Consider the following 13432-nt stretch of genomic DNA (forward strand, 5'->3'; position numbering starts at 1 on the left):
CATCATGGGCAAAGTTATTAAAATCCTAGGAGGGGACTCAAACCCATGGGAGTCGTAATAAATCACTGGAAAAGACACTGTAGTTGAAGACACTTTTTAATTTGACAAGCTGGCACTTCTGACTTAGGGGAGAGGTTTCAGAGAACAACTATCCCGTACAGATATATCCCCTCAATGCAAACTGGTAAGCTTAGTAAAAGCTTCAGAATGTTGCTCTTCCGAGGACCCCATGTTTTGAAAACAATGTAAATTTCATAAAAACTCACTTCTGGCTAGGGAAGAACAGGCGCAGATCCCGGGCAATTCATTGTATAGGTTCATTACATCATCCCTTATATATATATTTTATAGGACAAATTTTTACCTATATTATTCAGCTCTTAGAAGGAGCGATTGCCTCCTTCTGGACAAGAAGATTTCAGAACATCACTTTGCCTAAAACCCTCCCATGATATTGGAAACTGCAATGAAAATTTGAAATTTGATAAGTTGACATTTCTGGAAAGATATCACGATACCACTTTGCCCAGGATCCATGATACTGAAAACTGCAATGTAAATTCGATAAGCACGTACTTCCAGCTAGATATGGCTTCAGAACATCACTTTGCCCAGGGCCCCCATGATATTGAAACTGCAACGTAAATTAGATAAGCAGACACTTCTGGCTAAGTAGCAATAAATTCGAGAACACTGCCCGAGGTCCCAATGATATCAAATTCTCACTGCGGTTTCAATAAGCGGACACATATTGCAAGGCAACAGGTTTCAGAACATCACTTTGCCCAGGGTCCCCATGAAATTGAAACTGCAACGTAAATTAGATAAGCAGACACTTCTGGCTAAGGCAATAAATTCGAGAACACTGCCCGAGGTCCTAATGATACTGAAACCGCAATGCGAATTTGATAAGCGGACACATATTACAAGGCAACAGGTTTCAGAACATCACTTTACCCAGGGTCCCCATGAAATTGAAACTGCAACGTAAATTAGATAAGCAGACACTTCTGGCTAAGGCAAGAAATTTGAGAACACTGCTTGGAAGTCCCCATCATATTGAAACTGCAATGTAAATTAGATAAGCAGGCACTTATTGCAAGGCAACAGGTTTCAGAACATCACTTTGCCCAGGGTCCCCCCGTGATATTGAAAACTGCAATGCAAATTTGATAAGCGGATACACATTACATTTCCCGGAGGCGGCATGGTATTAAGAACTGGCAATATATAAATTCGCCAAAAGCAATATACGAATAATAACACACAGAAAACAATTAACATAAATAAAATGTACACAAACACTCGAAGGTAGGAATTAATAAATTAATAAAATAGATAAGGGGAAAAAAATGAACGGAACGGTCTCGTACCATCTAGAACAGGTTGAAGTTCAGCCGGCTGAGGAGAAAGAAAAAATATATATGTGCACACCTATTATTTCACGAGGAAATAAAATAATTCGGCAGCTTGATGAGGAGTCGGAGAGGGGGGGAGGGGAACCACGGAGAAAAAAAAAATTTCTTTCCTATTTGACTAATTTCGAAGGGGGGAAGAGAGTAAAAGAAATACGCGTACGTGTCATCAACAAGTTGGCACGATTCCCAGACACGGCCGCGGAGGCATCCCATCAACAACAACCACCATCGTTCGCTTGCCGCAAGCCAAAGAAATGAGGAGTGAGGAGGCTCTTCTTTTTCCCCTTCCTCTCCCCTCCTTATAATTAAATCGTCCCGCTAGCTCAAGTTTTCCTCCTTCTGATTCTTATCGCCGAGGAGGTGGAGGAAGGGGGGGGCGAGGATACGAACATCATACTGATTTCGTTACGGAGCTTCTCTCATTGGAGGATTTTCTTTGATTTTCCTTTTTTTTTTTTTCCGTGATTGGTAGAGACATGGTCAGCTATGCCAGAAGACGAAAAGTTGCAAAGGATGCGACCCAAGACGCATATTTACGCTTAGCGGGTCCAAGCATCACCACCTAGAGATAGAAGACCTCCGTACTCTGCTTGTGACGTCAAGTAAGTAGTCCATTTTCCCTCAGAATATTCAGGGAAAAAAAAAAATTCCCTGCTCGTGCCAGTATCATCGTTGAGGATATAGATAAGATATTTTCCCTAATGAGAACTCGAGGCGACCACCGATAGACAGCGCCTTCACTTCCAACCCATCTCACTAATGGCAGTAAATTGCAATATAGCGATATGGCCAGAGTTGATGTTTGGTGAAGTAGTAGTATCATCGTTGCGAGGAAAAGAAATGACCGGGCTCAGAATTGGCGATTTCTATGCCCCCACATCCAATCACTATGTGGTATTTGTGAGCCAATCATGAAGATTCTACGCCAAAATAAGAAGAAACGAAATAGGATGCAGTGTTTCGAAATGTGGCAAACTTGCTAGGTAGTCTGAATGACGTTTATGGCAAACACACTGCAGAGGCCTTCTATCTCTAGGTGGTGATGGTCCAAGGGGGAAAGTTCGGAGGGGGCGACAAACTCGAGGAATTGGGTGGTAAAGAAAATTATTGTAATTGTTGTAAAACGTGATAAACAGTTTACAGCCACAAAAGCACAAAAACCTGTCTCTGCCTAAAGAGTAAGAAACTAGGTCAGTGATTTGACCAAACGACAAGTGACTTATAAGGTTTGCAACCATATGAAGGATCAGAAGAGTGACCAAGAGAGCAAAGAACCTGTCAGCGAGCGACCTATAGAGAGAGAACGGGGAGATCAGTAGCTGACTGAAAGAGTGACTCAGAGGATTATAGGGCCAGGTCAGTAAGTGACCAAAAGAGCAATCAAAACAGTGAATGACTAAAACAGTGACCTAGAGACAGGGTTACCACTAGGGGGGAGGGAGGAGGTGGGTATGTTCACCAGGGCGCCGGACCAGAGGGGCCGCCGAATCCACCCTTTAACTGCTCTTTCTACATTTCACGGGACACCATAATGTGCTCATGCCCGGCTGACAAATTATCTAGTTGTTGCCTTGCCTAGAGAGCAAGGTCGGTGAGCGACCAAAAGAGTGCCCTAGAGAGATCTGTGTGGAAGTGGCCTAGAAATCAAGCGACCAGGTCAGAACGTGTGCAAGCATGTAATAAGCGACCAAAACAATGTGTGAGCATGTGAATGACTATAAATGACCATAAGAGTGACCAAAAGTGTCAGAGGTGTATTTACAGGGGGTGGTGGGCAAGAGGGTTACAGCGCAGGGCTGCGAATTTGAGTCAATATAAAATTAGACGTGAATGGGTGAAGGGTTGCAAAATTTGCATAGCTCACAGGTAGCAAAACCATAAATACGCCTCTGGTGCCCCCCCCCCCAGACTGAAATCTGACAGGGGGCCCTTTATTCGAATTAAACCTCCCCATATAGGAAACAATAGAAATATTATTCGTTCCACTACACTGACTTTTACGCCCCTTTTAACAGTGAATTTATAGCGTTAAAAATAAACTTGAAAAAAAAAAATTATGGGAATCTTCACGAGCCCTGTGAACCTCACTCTTGCAGAAGGGGGGCATGGTTCATTTGCCCCCATAAAAAGGGGGGGATAGGGCTCCAGCCCTGGGGCTCCCCGGAACAATTTTCAACATTTATTTTTGTTCTTTCATAAGTTCCCTACGGAGGGCGCAGTGAAACGTCTGACCTGAGGGCCGTAGAAGATCCCAGCCTAGTGGTCTCGCTGCCGGATGTGGGAGCCCATGATGAGAGCCGGGGCTACTCCAGGATGACGAGAGCTACATGATGTGTGGTCATCTGATGTGGCCTGTGACCCCAAACCTAATTTTGTAAAATAAGCGGCAGATTACCAGAGGACTCAAGTGCCCGCGGTACATTTATAAATTTACAGATCACATAAGTAGCCTGCGATCAAAAGACAGATCACTTCAGTGACCCGGAGAACTATTAACGATTACTTAAGTGGCCTTCGATACGTTTCCAAAACTAATGAAGTGGCCCGCACTCTCCAAAAGGTTGAGCACCCATGCACCGAACTGGTTTGGTAGGTAAGACGGACAATCGAAACCACGGAAGCACATCGCCTCCTTGCCTAATTTCAGAGTAGGATGAGATGGTGCGGGGAAGATTGAACAACCCCCTCCTTTACTCTGGCTCCGGTGCACCTCTGTTGCCTTGAGGTCCAAGAAAACCACTATGCTTTCGTAGGCGCGGATCCAGGAGACGACAAGAGCAATGAGATCATAGGCGGAGATAGACTTGGAAGTCTGGGCGGGGGCATGTTGATGATGATGTCAGTTCATATATATATGTATATACGTTAGATCAGTCGACTCAACCTTTGACACTATGGGGGGAAGAAATGACCCATGCCTCCCCCCCCCCCCCTGCCGTACCTTCGTCCATACTTGGGGTGTCAAAGAGAATTTTTTTTGTTACGGTTTGAGTCGGTAGTCTAGCGCATTTTTCTCAGCCTGGGGTCATACGTCCCTCCCCCCTCCTCCCCGCGGTTCTGAGGTACTCCAAGGGGCCCACGGGTGGAAATCAAGTTGAAGGGGACCCATAACAAGTAAGCTGCTGGTGGGGGGAGGGACACAAAGTGCTTTGAAAAAAAAATCAGGAAGAAATGAAGTTTCAGTGGGGGCAAAGTGAAGCAAAAATATGGTGGGAGGAAAAGGTGTGGTGACTACTTACATAATGATGCGAAACTGCTCACAGAGCCAGGGCCATGAGCCTAGAACGAAATTCGGGGGCTCTGTAGGAGAAACCCCACGATAATTAGATTTGATGCATTTTTTTTTGTTCTAGCGCAAATGTACGCAAATTTTTATTCAGATACTCCCAGCAAGGTGTAACCCCCCCCCCCCCGATGCAGTTAAAATGTCCATACATAGAACCCACAGGGAACCACTATTTTAAAACATTAGCCCACTGGTGCCGGAATTTGGGGGTTGAGCCCGCCCCCCTCCCCAATAATTAATGAATATATAATACGAAACACGACCTTCCCCCCCCTTCCCAACGTAAGGGCTCGAGTCCCATATATACGGGACAACTAGCAAATTTCAGCCCTCTCAATGTTTTCATCATTGTGCATGGGCCCATCTAGGCATGGCCCTAACGTGAATTTAGGGGGGGGGGGGGAGGAGCAAATACGTAAGCTGTTGGTTCCAGCATATTGTAAGGAGTTCCAGAATATCTTTTTTGCCCGAGGGCCCATGGAAGTTAGAAGGCACAGCAGAGCAGAGACCCCCCCCCCCCTACGAAAATCCTCGCTGAATCAGAGGTCGGCCTTACTCCTGAAGTTTTCCTCCAATGCGTCTTAATTTGCTCAAACGACCAATTCAATAATAAGAGGGTCTCGCTCCTTGATGGGGGGGGGGGGGAGAGACTGGATAAAACAAGGCGGCCACGAGAGGAAAAATATGGTCCAAAGAAGGAGGGGGCCATGGGCGAAAAAAAGGTTACGAAACATTGGTCTAGCGCATACATGCTGAATCAATGAATTGTTCAGCTGAAATCAATGAATTGTTCAGCTGAAATCAATGAATTGTTCAGCTGAAATCAATGAATTGTTCAGCTGAAATCAATGAATTGTTCAGCTGAAATCAATGAATTCCAATGTTGAATCAATCCGCGGTCTAAAAGTGGCCCTCGGAGTTATCTGATGAGGTCCGCACAACCTCAAACCTAACTCTGTAAAAAAAAGATCTAAGCGGCAAATTTCCAAATGACCTAATTGTCCCGCAGCACATTTGCAGATCGTCCAAGTAACCTGCGACACATTCATAGATGACTCGCCCTCCAAGAAAAAGGGCCCCACATTTAGGGGTGGGGGGGGGGCACGTGCTGAGCGGCGTAAAATAAAAGCCGTACCGATCATGCGTCACAATGATACTGTTCTTAAATCGGTAATTCCGATTGTGGTGGTGAAATGTTCACTCGACCATAATAGATCAGGACTGTAGGATGATGAAGAAGCACACGCGGGCACGCATCCGATCACAGGTGTGGCCCAGTGAGCTGAAGGACTCCCTTCACATCCCCATAGCCTACGAGGATGACAGTGGAACTGAGTCATCAACTGCTACTGTCGTCTCCATTTCATCGATCTCGAGCTCCAATGGATCCCTCCTCCTAGACGCACCACCAACCAATACAATCGCTGAGATCGTGCTTTCCCCAGTCTCTACGGACGCCCGGCCGTGCCAGGCCCCCCCCCCCCCGTAAAACAATAGCAGCGGATCACTGGATCTCTCCCGAGAGCTGGACGAGCCTGGCCTGCAACAATTCTTCTGCTCAACCCCCCTTTCGCCCGGGGGTAAGCTACCCTCGAAACGCACTTCACCAACCCTGGCATCCTCCCCGATTCTCCCGGAGAGTCAGAAAACAAGATTACACACCGAAGACGTGGCCGCCGTTGTCTCAACAACCATGGAGGACATCCTGTCGCGGCCCCCCAACACTTCCCAAGCGCCTGCAACCTCCGAGACCCAGAGGAAGGTCGAGGCCCGGTCTCATGAGCCTCGGGAGTCGTCGAACGACCCAAGGGGCGGATCCCAGAAGGAATCAGCTTCACCAACAACGCCCACTGGGGATGTGAGCTCGTTCTTGGTTTCGCCGCTCGACATTCACGACGAAGAAAGATCAGAAGAGAAACTCACGAACACTCGTCATCTTTCCCCCCGCCCACATTGTGCGTTCGCACAGCCAAGCATGTGTCTGCCCCCCCCCCCCCGCAGGAAGCCTCGCCATCGGACTTCCTGGCAGCAAAGATACACGAAGACCCGTCATGCTCCCCCGCCGCCGGGAGTCTAAGGGGCGAGAGTCTAGGCAAGAAAGCCAAGAGAAGGAGAGCCCTGGACAACAACCTGGGAATCCCGTACTCCGCTACGGACTCCGGAGAAGACTTTGATCCCCCCCGGCGAACTCCCCCCCCCCCGTCGTCACACGCTCCCCTACATAGATCCCCCTGCAGCGAACGCCCTCAGCCCCAGAGATATGGCACGAACACGCCGGACAACGCTGCCAGCTGACCCAATTACCCCCCTGGAAAGGCATAATGGGCAATCGAAAATCACCGCGAACTCTGACGCTCCCAGGCCGGGCCCAGATCAGATTACGACCTCCCCTACGCGCCGTACGCTGATCAACGTCTCGGATATCATCCAAGAAGTCAGGGAGATTGTCCTGCACGCTTCAGGGAAGGGGAAGAATCTCCGCTACGGCGTCCCCTCAGCCCATAGGAAGACTGCCCTCCGGCACTTAGATACCCTCGCTCTGTGGGCCGACAAGGCGGACCAGATGCCTCCCCACGAGCTCAGCGACACCGCCTGCCGGAACAGGGTACTACGCCACCTCGCCAACGTCAATGAACTCTGGCGCCCGCCCGAAAGAATACAAGCGCAACCAACAGACCCAGACAGACGAAATAAGGGAAAGAACTATCCAGAACATCATGGAATCTTCAGTGCTGCCACCCGCCTACAGGATAACACCCCCAAGGAAAACGTTCCATCACCCAGGCCTCAGAGACCGCAACGAAATCGCAATAGGGGCCGCAACGTATCAACTATGCACCCTACGCCCCCCTTGCGAGAAAACCGGGCCCTGGGACTTCTGGAGAAAACTGGCACGCCTCCACAGGACGACTTGAACCCTCCAGCGGACTCGCCAGTGGCGTACGAGGACGATGCACCCATCCCTCCCCCCCCCGGAATTTGCGGACACCACCAGAGGGCCGACAATCTTGCAAGTGACAGCAGCGGACGAGACCTCCAACAGAGCCGCGGACACGACAAGACATTACAATCCTCCAGCGAGTACACAGGGCCATGTGTTACCTCAACCGACCGCCTTTCAACTGAGACTTTTGGAACTGGCCGACAGATCGGCACCGGATTTACAATACCGAAGGGAGAACCCTTGGACCGAGGTCACCAGCCGAAAGTTCCGTCGTCGACAGCGTCATGCGCCAAAGCGATCCCGCCACGTCCACTTCGAAACGCCCAGATACCTGAAGGAACACCCCTCGACCTGCCCTCGGAACCCCCCCCATTCGCAATAGATACACGGCAACCCCTCATCAAGAACAGAACCTTCGTCAGCACCCTGACCGAAGGCGTCAGCAACAGGAGCGGACTATTGACCCCAACCGGCGCCCCAACATGGTGAGAGGCAACGACTGGGCCCGAACAACAGCCACGCATGGGCAGTGCCCGAAACCAACCAGAGCGACACAATTCCAGAGGGACCGCCCTCGCATTACTGACCACCCCTCCAGCGCCCCGCATCTGAACAGCCGCCCCCAACAGTCTTTTACAATGGATCCTCCTCGCTATACCACGTATGCAAGGGCAGTGGGCAACGCCCATCAAACCTCGCACTTCTCCAGGCAGTGGGCCCTCCACGCATACTTCTTCTCCCCGGAACAGGGCACCAATAGGAAGGTTTACGACGACCTCATGGAGCAAATCCTCCTTTCCAACATCATTTCGCTGGAAGCCAAACCACTAGTCGCTGCTAAACTTACCTCAAGTGGCATCACCATCACGGGACAGACCACAACATTCCGTCGCCAAGTGGTAGGAGATATCAAACAACTTTAAGCTTAAGCATAACATCTACATTGCCTAACTTTTTTTCTGTTCTCCTCCCAGCCATTATATGTCTTCATCAACAACTTCTTCCTCAAACTCTGACTCAGACTCCCTACTGGACCCTTCCTCGCTTTCTGGGAGAGGCCTTAAGATCCTACAGATCAATCTGGACAAGGCACATGCCGCCACCTCCAACGCCTACGTCCACGCCAGGAAACATGAATACGACTTCCTCCTTGTGCAAGAGCCATCCCTACTGCACCACAGAGTGGACTGCCCCAATAACTGGCGTTACTGGCAGTCCCGAAACGCAAAAGCGGCAATCATCCAAATCAACCAGTCCTTTTCCCCCATTTTCCTGTTCCACAGCCAAAAGGCAGTTGCCATCAAGTTGTCCCTCCCATCCTCTACGGTGGTCCTCTGCTCGGCATACTGTTCGCCATTAGCGGACATTGACGCGTCCATTGCCGAACTGGACTCTCTCATCCAGGCAGCAGGCCCGGCAGACACTATCTTTGCTACAGACCTCAACGCCCACAGCCCTGTCTGGGGTTATAGAAATCAAGATGACAGGGGCAGAAAAGTCTTGGATTTCCTGTCGTCTTTTGACCTTTTCCTGCTGAATGACCCCTCTTCACCTGCCACATACACGCATGGAACGGGCTCCGGCTGGCCAGATATCGCATTCACAAGTTCCAAGCATATCTTTGATCGCACGAAGTGGGCCGTGGACACAAGGAATAAATCCCTTTCCAGCCACAAGTACATCGACATTCACGTCCACGATCGCCATCTTCAACACAATCTGCCAGGACCTATCCGGTATAAAGACACGCAACGACGCCTGCTCAGACTCCGCGCTCATCTCCCTGCAGCACTCAATCAACTCTGCCGGGAATTGCCCCTCATCTCCACAAAAGCGGATCTCGACAACCACGTTACCACGCTGGTTTCTGCTCTTCAAGCGTCCTGCGCATCCACTCTCGGAGTCAAGTTACCCCCAACCTTCACGCAGGACATACGCTGGTGGTCCCCCCAACTTTCGACACAGAAAAGGGCCATCAGAGCCCTGGAGAGGCGCATCTCCAGATGCAAAAGGCGCCAACAAGACACGACGGAAGAAACTCTCTCCCTGAGACAACTTCGCGCCAATTTCAAACGGTTGGTTAAACGTACCCGGATCGAATCCTGGAGAAAGCTCTGCACGACGACAAACACAACATTCGGAATACCTTACAAAGCTATCTTTCGTTCAAAGAAACCGCCGCCATCGCCTCCTACGCCCCATCCCCATCTCTCAGCAAAAGAACTGGCAGCCATGCAGCTCAGGGACTTTTTTCCCCGACGTGGAGACAAACATACACATCCAAGCACCGACAATCAATACACACCATGAGCCGCCTTTCCACCCACAGGAGGTCCTCCGCATAGCAAAGGCACTGAAACTCAACAAGGCGTCCGGTCCAGACGGGCTCTCCAACAGAATTGTACAGGCGTTTGTCCAGACAATGTTGGACTACTGAACAGGAGTGTGCAACAAGTGCCTGGATTTTTCCCTGTTCCCATCCATCTTCAAAAAGGGCCGCCTGGTACTTATACCTAAGCCTGGTTCCGCACTAACAACGTCATCCCGGCCTATCACGCTGACCTCGAATCTGGGCAAGATACTGGAAAAACTAATCGCACAGAGGCTGACGTTTTACTTGTAGCAAGGAGAGGCGCTTCATCCGATGCAATTCGGCTTCACGGCAGGGAGATCAGCAGACGACGCCCTTCGCCACCTGCTGACTTCGATCGAGGCAAACCGCAGGGAGAATCTCCTTACGGCAGTCATCTCGCTGGACATCAAGGGAGCCTTTAATAACGTACGCCACGAGAAAGTCATCAGCGCCATCCGCAACCTTGATGTCCCAGCCCCATTTAGTGCGCTCCTAGAGGATATCCTGCCGGACAGAGAGGTCACCCTGTCTACGGACATGGGCGAGGTATCACGCTAGTGCGTGGCTGCCCGCAAGGTTCATGCACCGGTCCGGCCTTCTGGAACCTCGCATTCGATCCTCTTCTCCACTCATCGTTCCCCCTTCCCCCTGGCACAAAGGCGTTCCTTCAAGCCTATGCCGACGACCTGGTGCTAGTCCTAGCCGCTCGCCAACCGGAGAATGTCACGTCACTGGGACGCATCGTTCTCCCTACGATCTCCAGATGGCTCCAGGAAAACGACCTTCAGGTGGAACCATCCAAATCACTGGTCCTGTGGCCAAACAAGCGCCTGAAGAAGCCCTCGTTCAAACTGAACAACGTCAGGCTAAAGCATGCCTCATCAATTAAGGTTCTAGGGATAATTATTGATAAGAACCTTAACTTCCTCTCGCACGTTTCGTACTTGCATAAGAAGACGGCAAAGATGCTCAAAGACTTCAGGCGCCTCTCAGGCTCGAATTGGGGCTACGGCAAGGAGTTTCGGAATACCCTCTATCGTCAGATAATTGTCAGGCAAGTGGCCTACGGCGCATCCATATGGTATTCCGACCCCGGCGTCAGGCTCTTCAGCGCCCGCACCTCCTGTTCATCACTCGAGCATACAGGTCCACGTCGAACAAGGTACCCCAGCTGGCCACCCACAATCCTCCTCTGGGCCTCGTTCTGCAAGCGGAGAATCGCCAGGTTCGGCTGCTTAGATTCAGGGAAGACGTCACGTTTTTTAACACGAGTTTCCTGGCCGACAGGTTTGAACGCCCGGTCCCCAGCGTTCCCCAGCACCCGTCAAAGGAGCTGCCCACGGACCAAATTGCTCTTTTCCAGGCGCCATTCAACGAACAACAGTGGCAAATTTTCACAGATGGCTCCAAGAACTCCGACGGCGTGGCCTCTGCATTCGTGGCATTCCGCAACCATGTCCGAGTACAAGACTGGAGCTCCCGACTCAACAATTTCAACTCGATCTTCCAAGCCGAGATCTTTGCCATTCTCCAAGCGGTCCGCTTCGCTTCATCATGTTCTGAACCTTCCGTGATCTTCACTGACAGCCTCTCTTCCCTCCACGCCATATCAAACCCGTTCAACCGAACCCAACTGGTGAACGACACTCGCAATACCCTCCTCCTGCACCCACGCATACGCCTTTCATGGATTAAAGCCCACCAAGGATTTAAAGGCAACGAGGAGGCCGACACCCTAGCTAAAAGCGCCACGACAGCCACTTCTGCCATCACTCTCCCGCTGCCAGCTTCGCACGCGAAGTCACATTTTGCTACGCTGGTCCTCCGCAGGTGGCAACTGATATGGAATGCGGAGGAGACTTCCACCAACGTTAACCTCATTGTCCCAACGGTCTCACGTGGTCGGGAGGTGTGGTCAAGGACGAAAATCATCTTTCACACGGAACATGGTCCCTTCCCGACGTACTTGAAGAGGTTTAAGGCCTCGAATTTCCACTTCTGCGCCTGCGGGGGAATCGGCGATCTCCATCACTACGTTTCCACATGTACCCTTACGGAATCGTACCACTCCTTCTTCTTGGGAGACTGGAGCGTGCACCAATATGCATGGAAACGACTTATGATGCGCAGCCCCTTCAACTACAACAAAATTGCTGCACTAATTAACTTCTTGGAAGCTTTTTCGCACCTTCTACATCAAGATACCATGTCTGACCCCCCCCCCCCCCCGTCTAGCGACTCTGACAACGAAAATACGGATGATCTTGACCCGCCAGTTACCAGATCACGCTCCACCGGTCAACATTTTATGCTGGTGTAATCCGAAACCCCTCAACGAGATGCGATACGACCAACTCACCCACTCACCACACCCAGGGCTTGTGTAAGCTCCCTGATGTCGACGCCGTAACTATAGGATCACATGTGTATTATCGTGTGTATATAGTGTGTATTATAGGATCTCCTGTACATTTTGTATATTTGTATACTGTTCTTTCTTGCACTTTTTTTTTTCCATCATTTTGGAAATCTGCACAGCACGGGCACTCTGCTTCGTTCAATCTTTTTTTTTTTTTTTTCTGTAACCGTCGTAGAGGGACGGCGCGGTGTCCCTCCCCTTGGTAAAACTTGGCTCTCCAGCTTCCTGGATGGGAACGCTCTCTAGCAACGGCTAGATGGGAGCCATCACTCTCTGGCAGACGGCCAGCAGAGATGCTCCCCGGTGCAGACGGCCCTTTTCTCACATATATCTATCCAAGAATCTTGGACTCGTGATGGGACAGTATTGTCTTCCACGGTTGTGTCCATTCTGTATGGCTCTTGCAGTCAGATTTTCTTTTACTCAATAAACGGTCTCCGGCGCGTCTCCAATACGTTAGAGGTTCTCACGAATATTAACGTGGAGGCGCGTCTGGTCTTTCGACCATAATAGTGACAGTACGCGCATCGCGAGGACCCGGGTTCGAACGTCGCTTGGCGCCGCCAAGATGGTGGTGTTCTGCTGAAGTTGGTTTTTCAACTTCGAGGAGCGAATGCGAGCCGATCTCACTCGTTAAAAGGTCCCGCCTCAGGCCTGCAACGGTACAAATATTCAACCACTACAATTAACTCACGGTTTGAAACATAGAGGGCAGCACTAAAAAGATCAGACGCAACACTAGATACTACTCGCTCAGACTGTGTTAGGTACACACACACACACACACACACACACACTTCCAGCACAACTTACTCGGTAGTAAGTTGCGCATGGCGATAGACCAGAGTTGTGCTCGATTTGAAAGAAAAAGAAAGGAGGCACGCATCCCACATCCCTTGAATTTATAGTGCAAGGGATGCACTATAAATGCAAGGTATTGTAGTACGCAAGCAGGGTCGCAACTGAGGGAAGGCTGGCCGGTCTGCAGAAGAAAAAAAAAAGTTGGCTCTGG

General features: G+C 50.3%; 1 protein-coding gene across 2 annotated transcripts in view; it reads right to left on the reverse strand.

Moving 5' to 3' along the window:
- Nucleotides 1–13432, reverse strand: part of LOC149068051 (protein boule-like) — a 61925-nt gene that overhangs the window by 22555 nt on the left and 25938 nt on the right. The window contains exon 1 of one of the 2 annotated variants that reach the window (XM_089251876.1): nt 1374–1779. The exons of the other annotated variant lie outside the window; for it this stretch is intronic. Coding sequence (XP_089108002.1) covers nt 1374–1376 — 3 coding nt within the window. The 5' untranslated portion in view covers nt 1377–1779. Of the gene's footprint in view, nt 1–1373; nt 1780–13432 lie in introns of those variants that run through there. 2 annotated transcript variants of the gene reach the window in all.

Source organism: Pholcus phalangioides, unplaced genomic scaffold (genome assembly GCF_987345545.1).
Source record: "Pholcus phalangioides strain wild (caught in Gottingen) unplaced genomic scaffold, Ppha-v1.0 ptg000027l_1, whole genome shotgun sequence".
NCBI lineage: Eukaryota > Metazoa > Arthropoda > Arachnida > Araneae > Pholcidae > Pholcus > Pholcus phalangioides.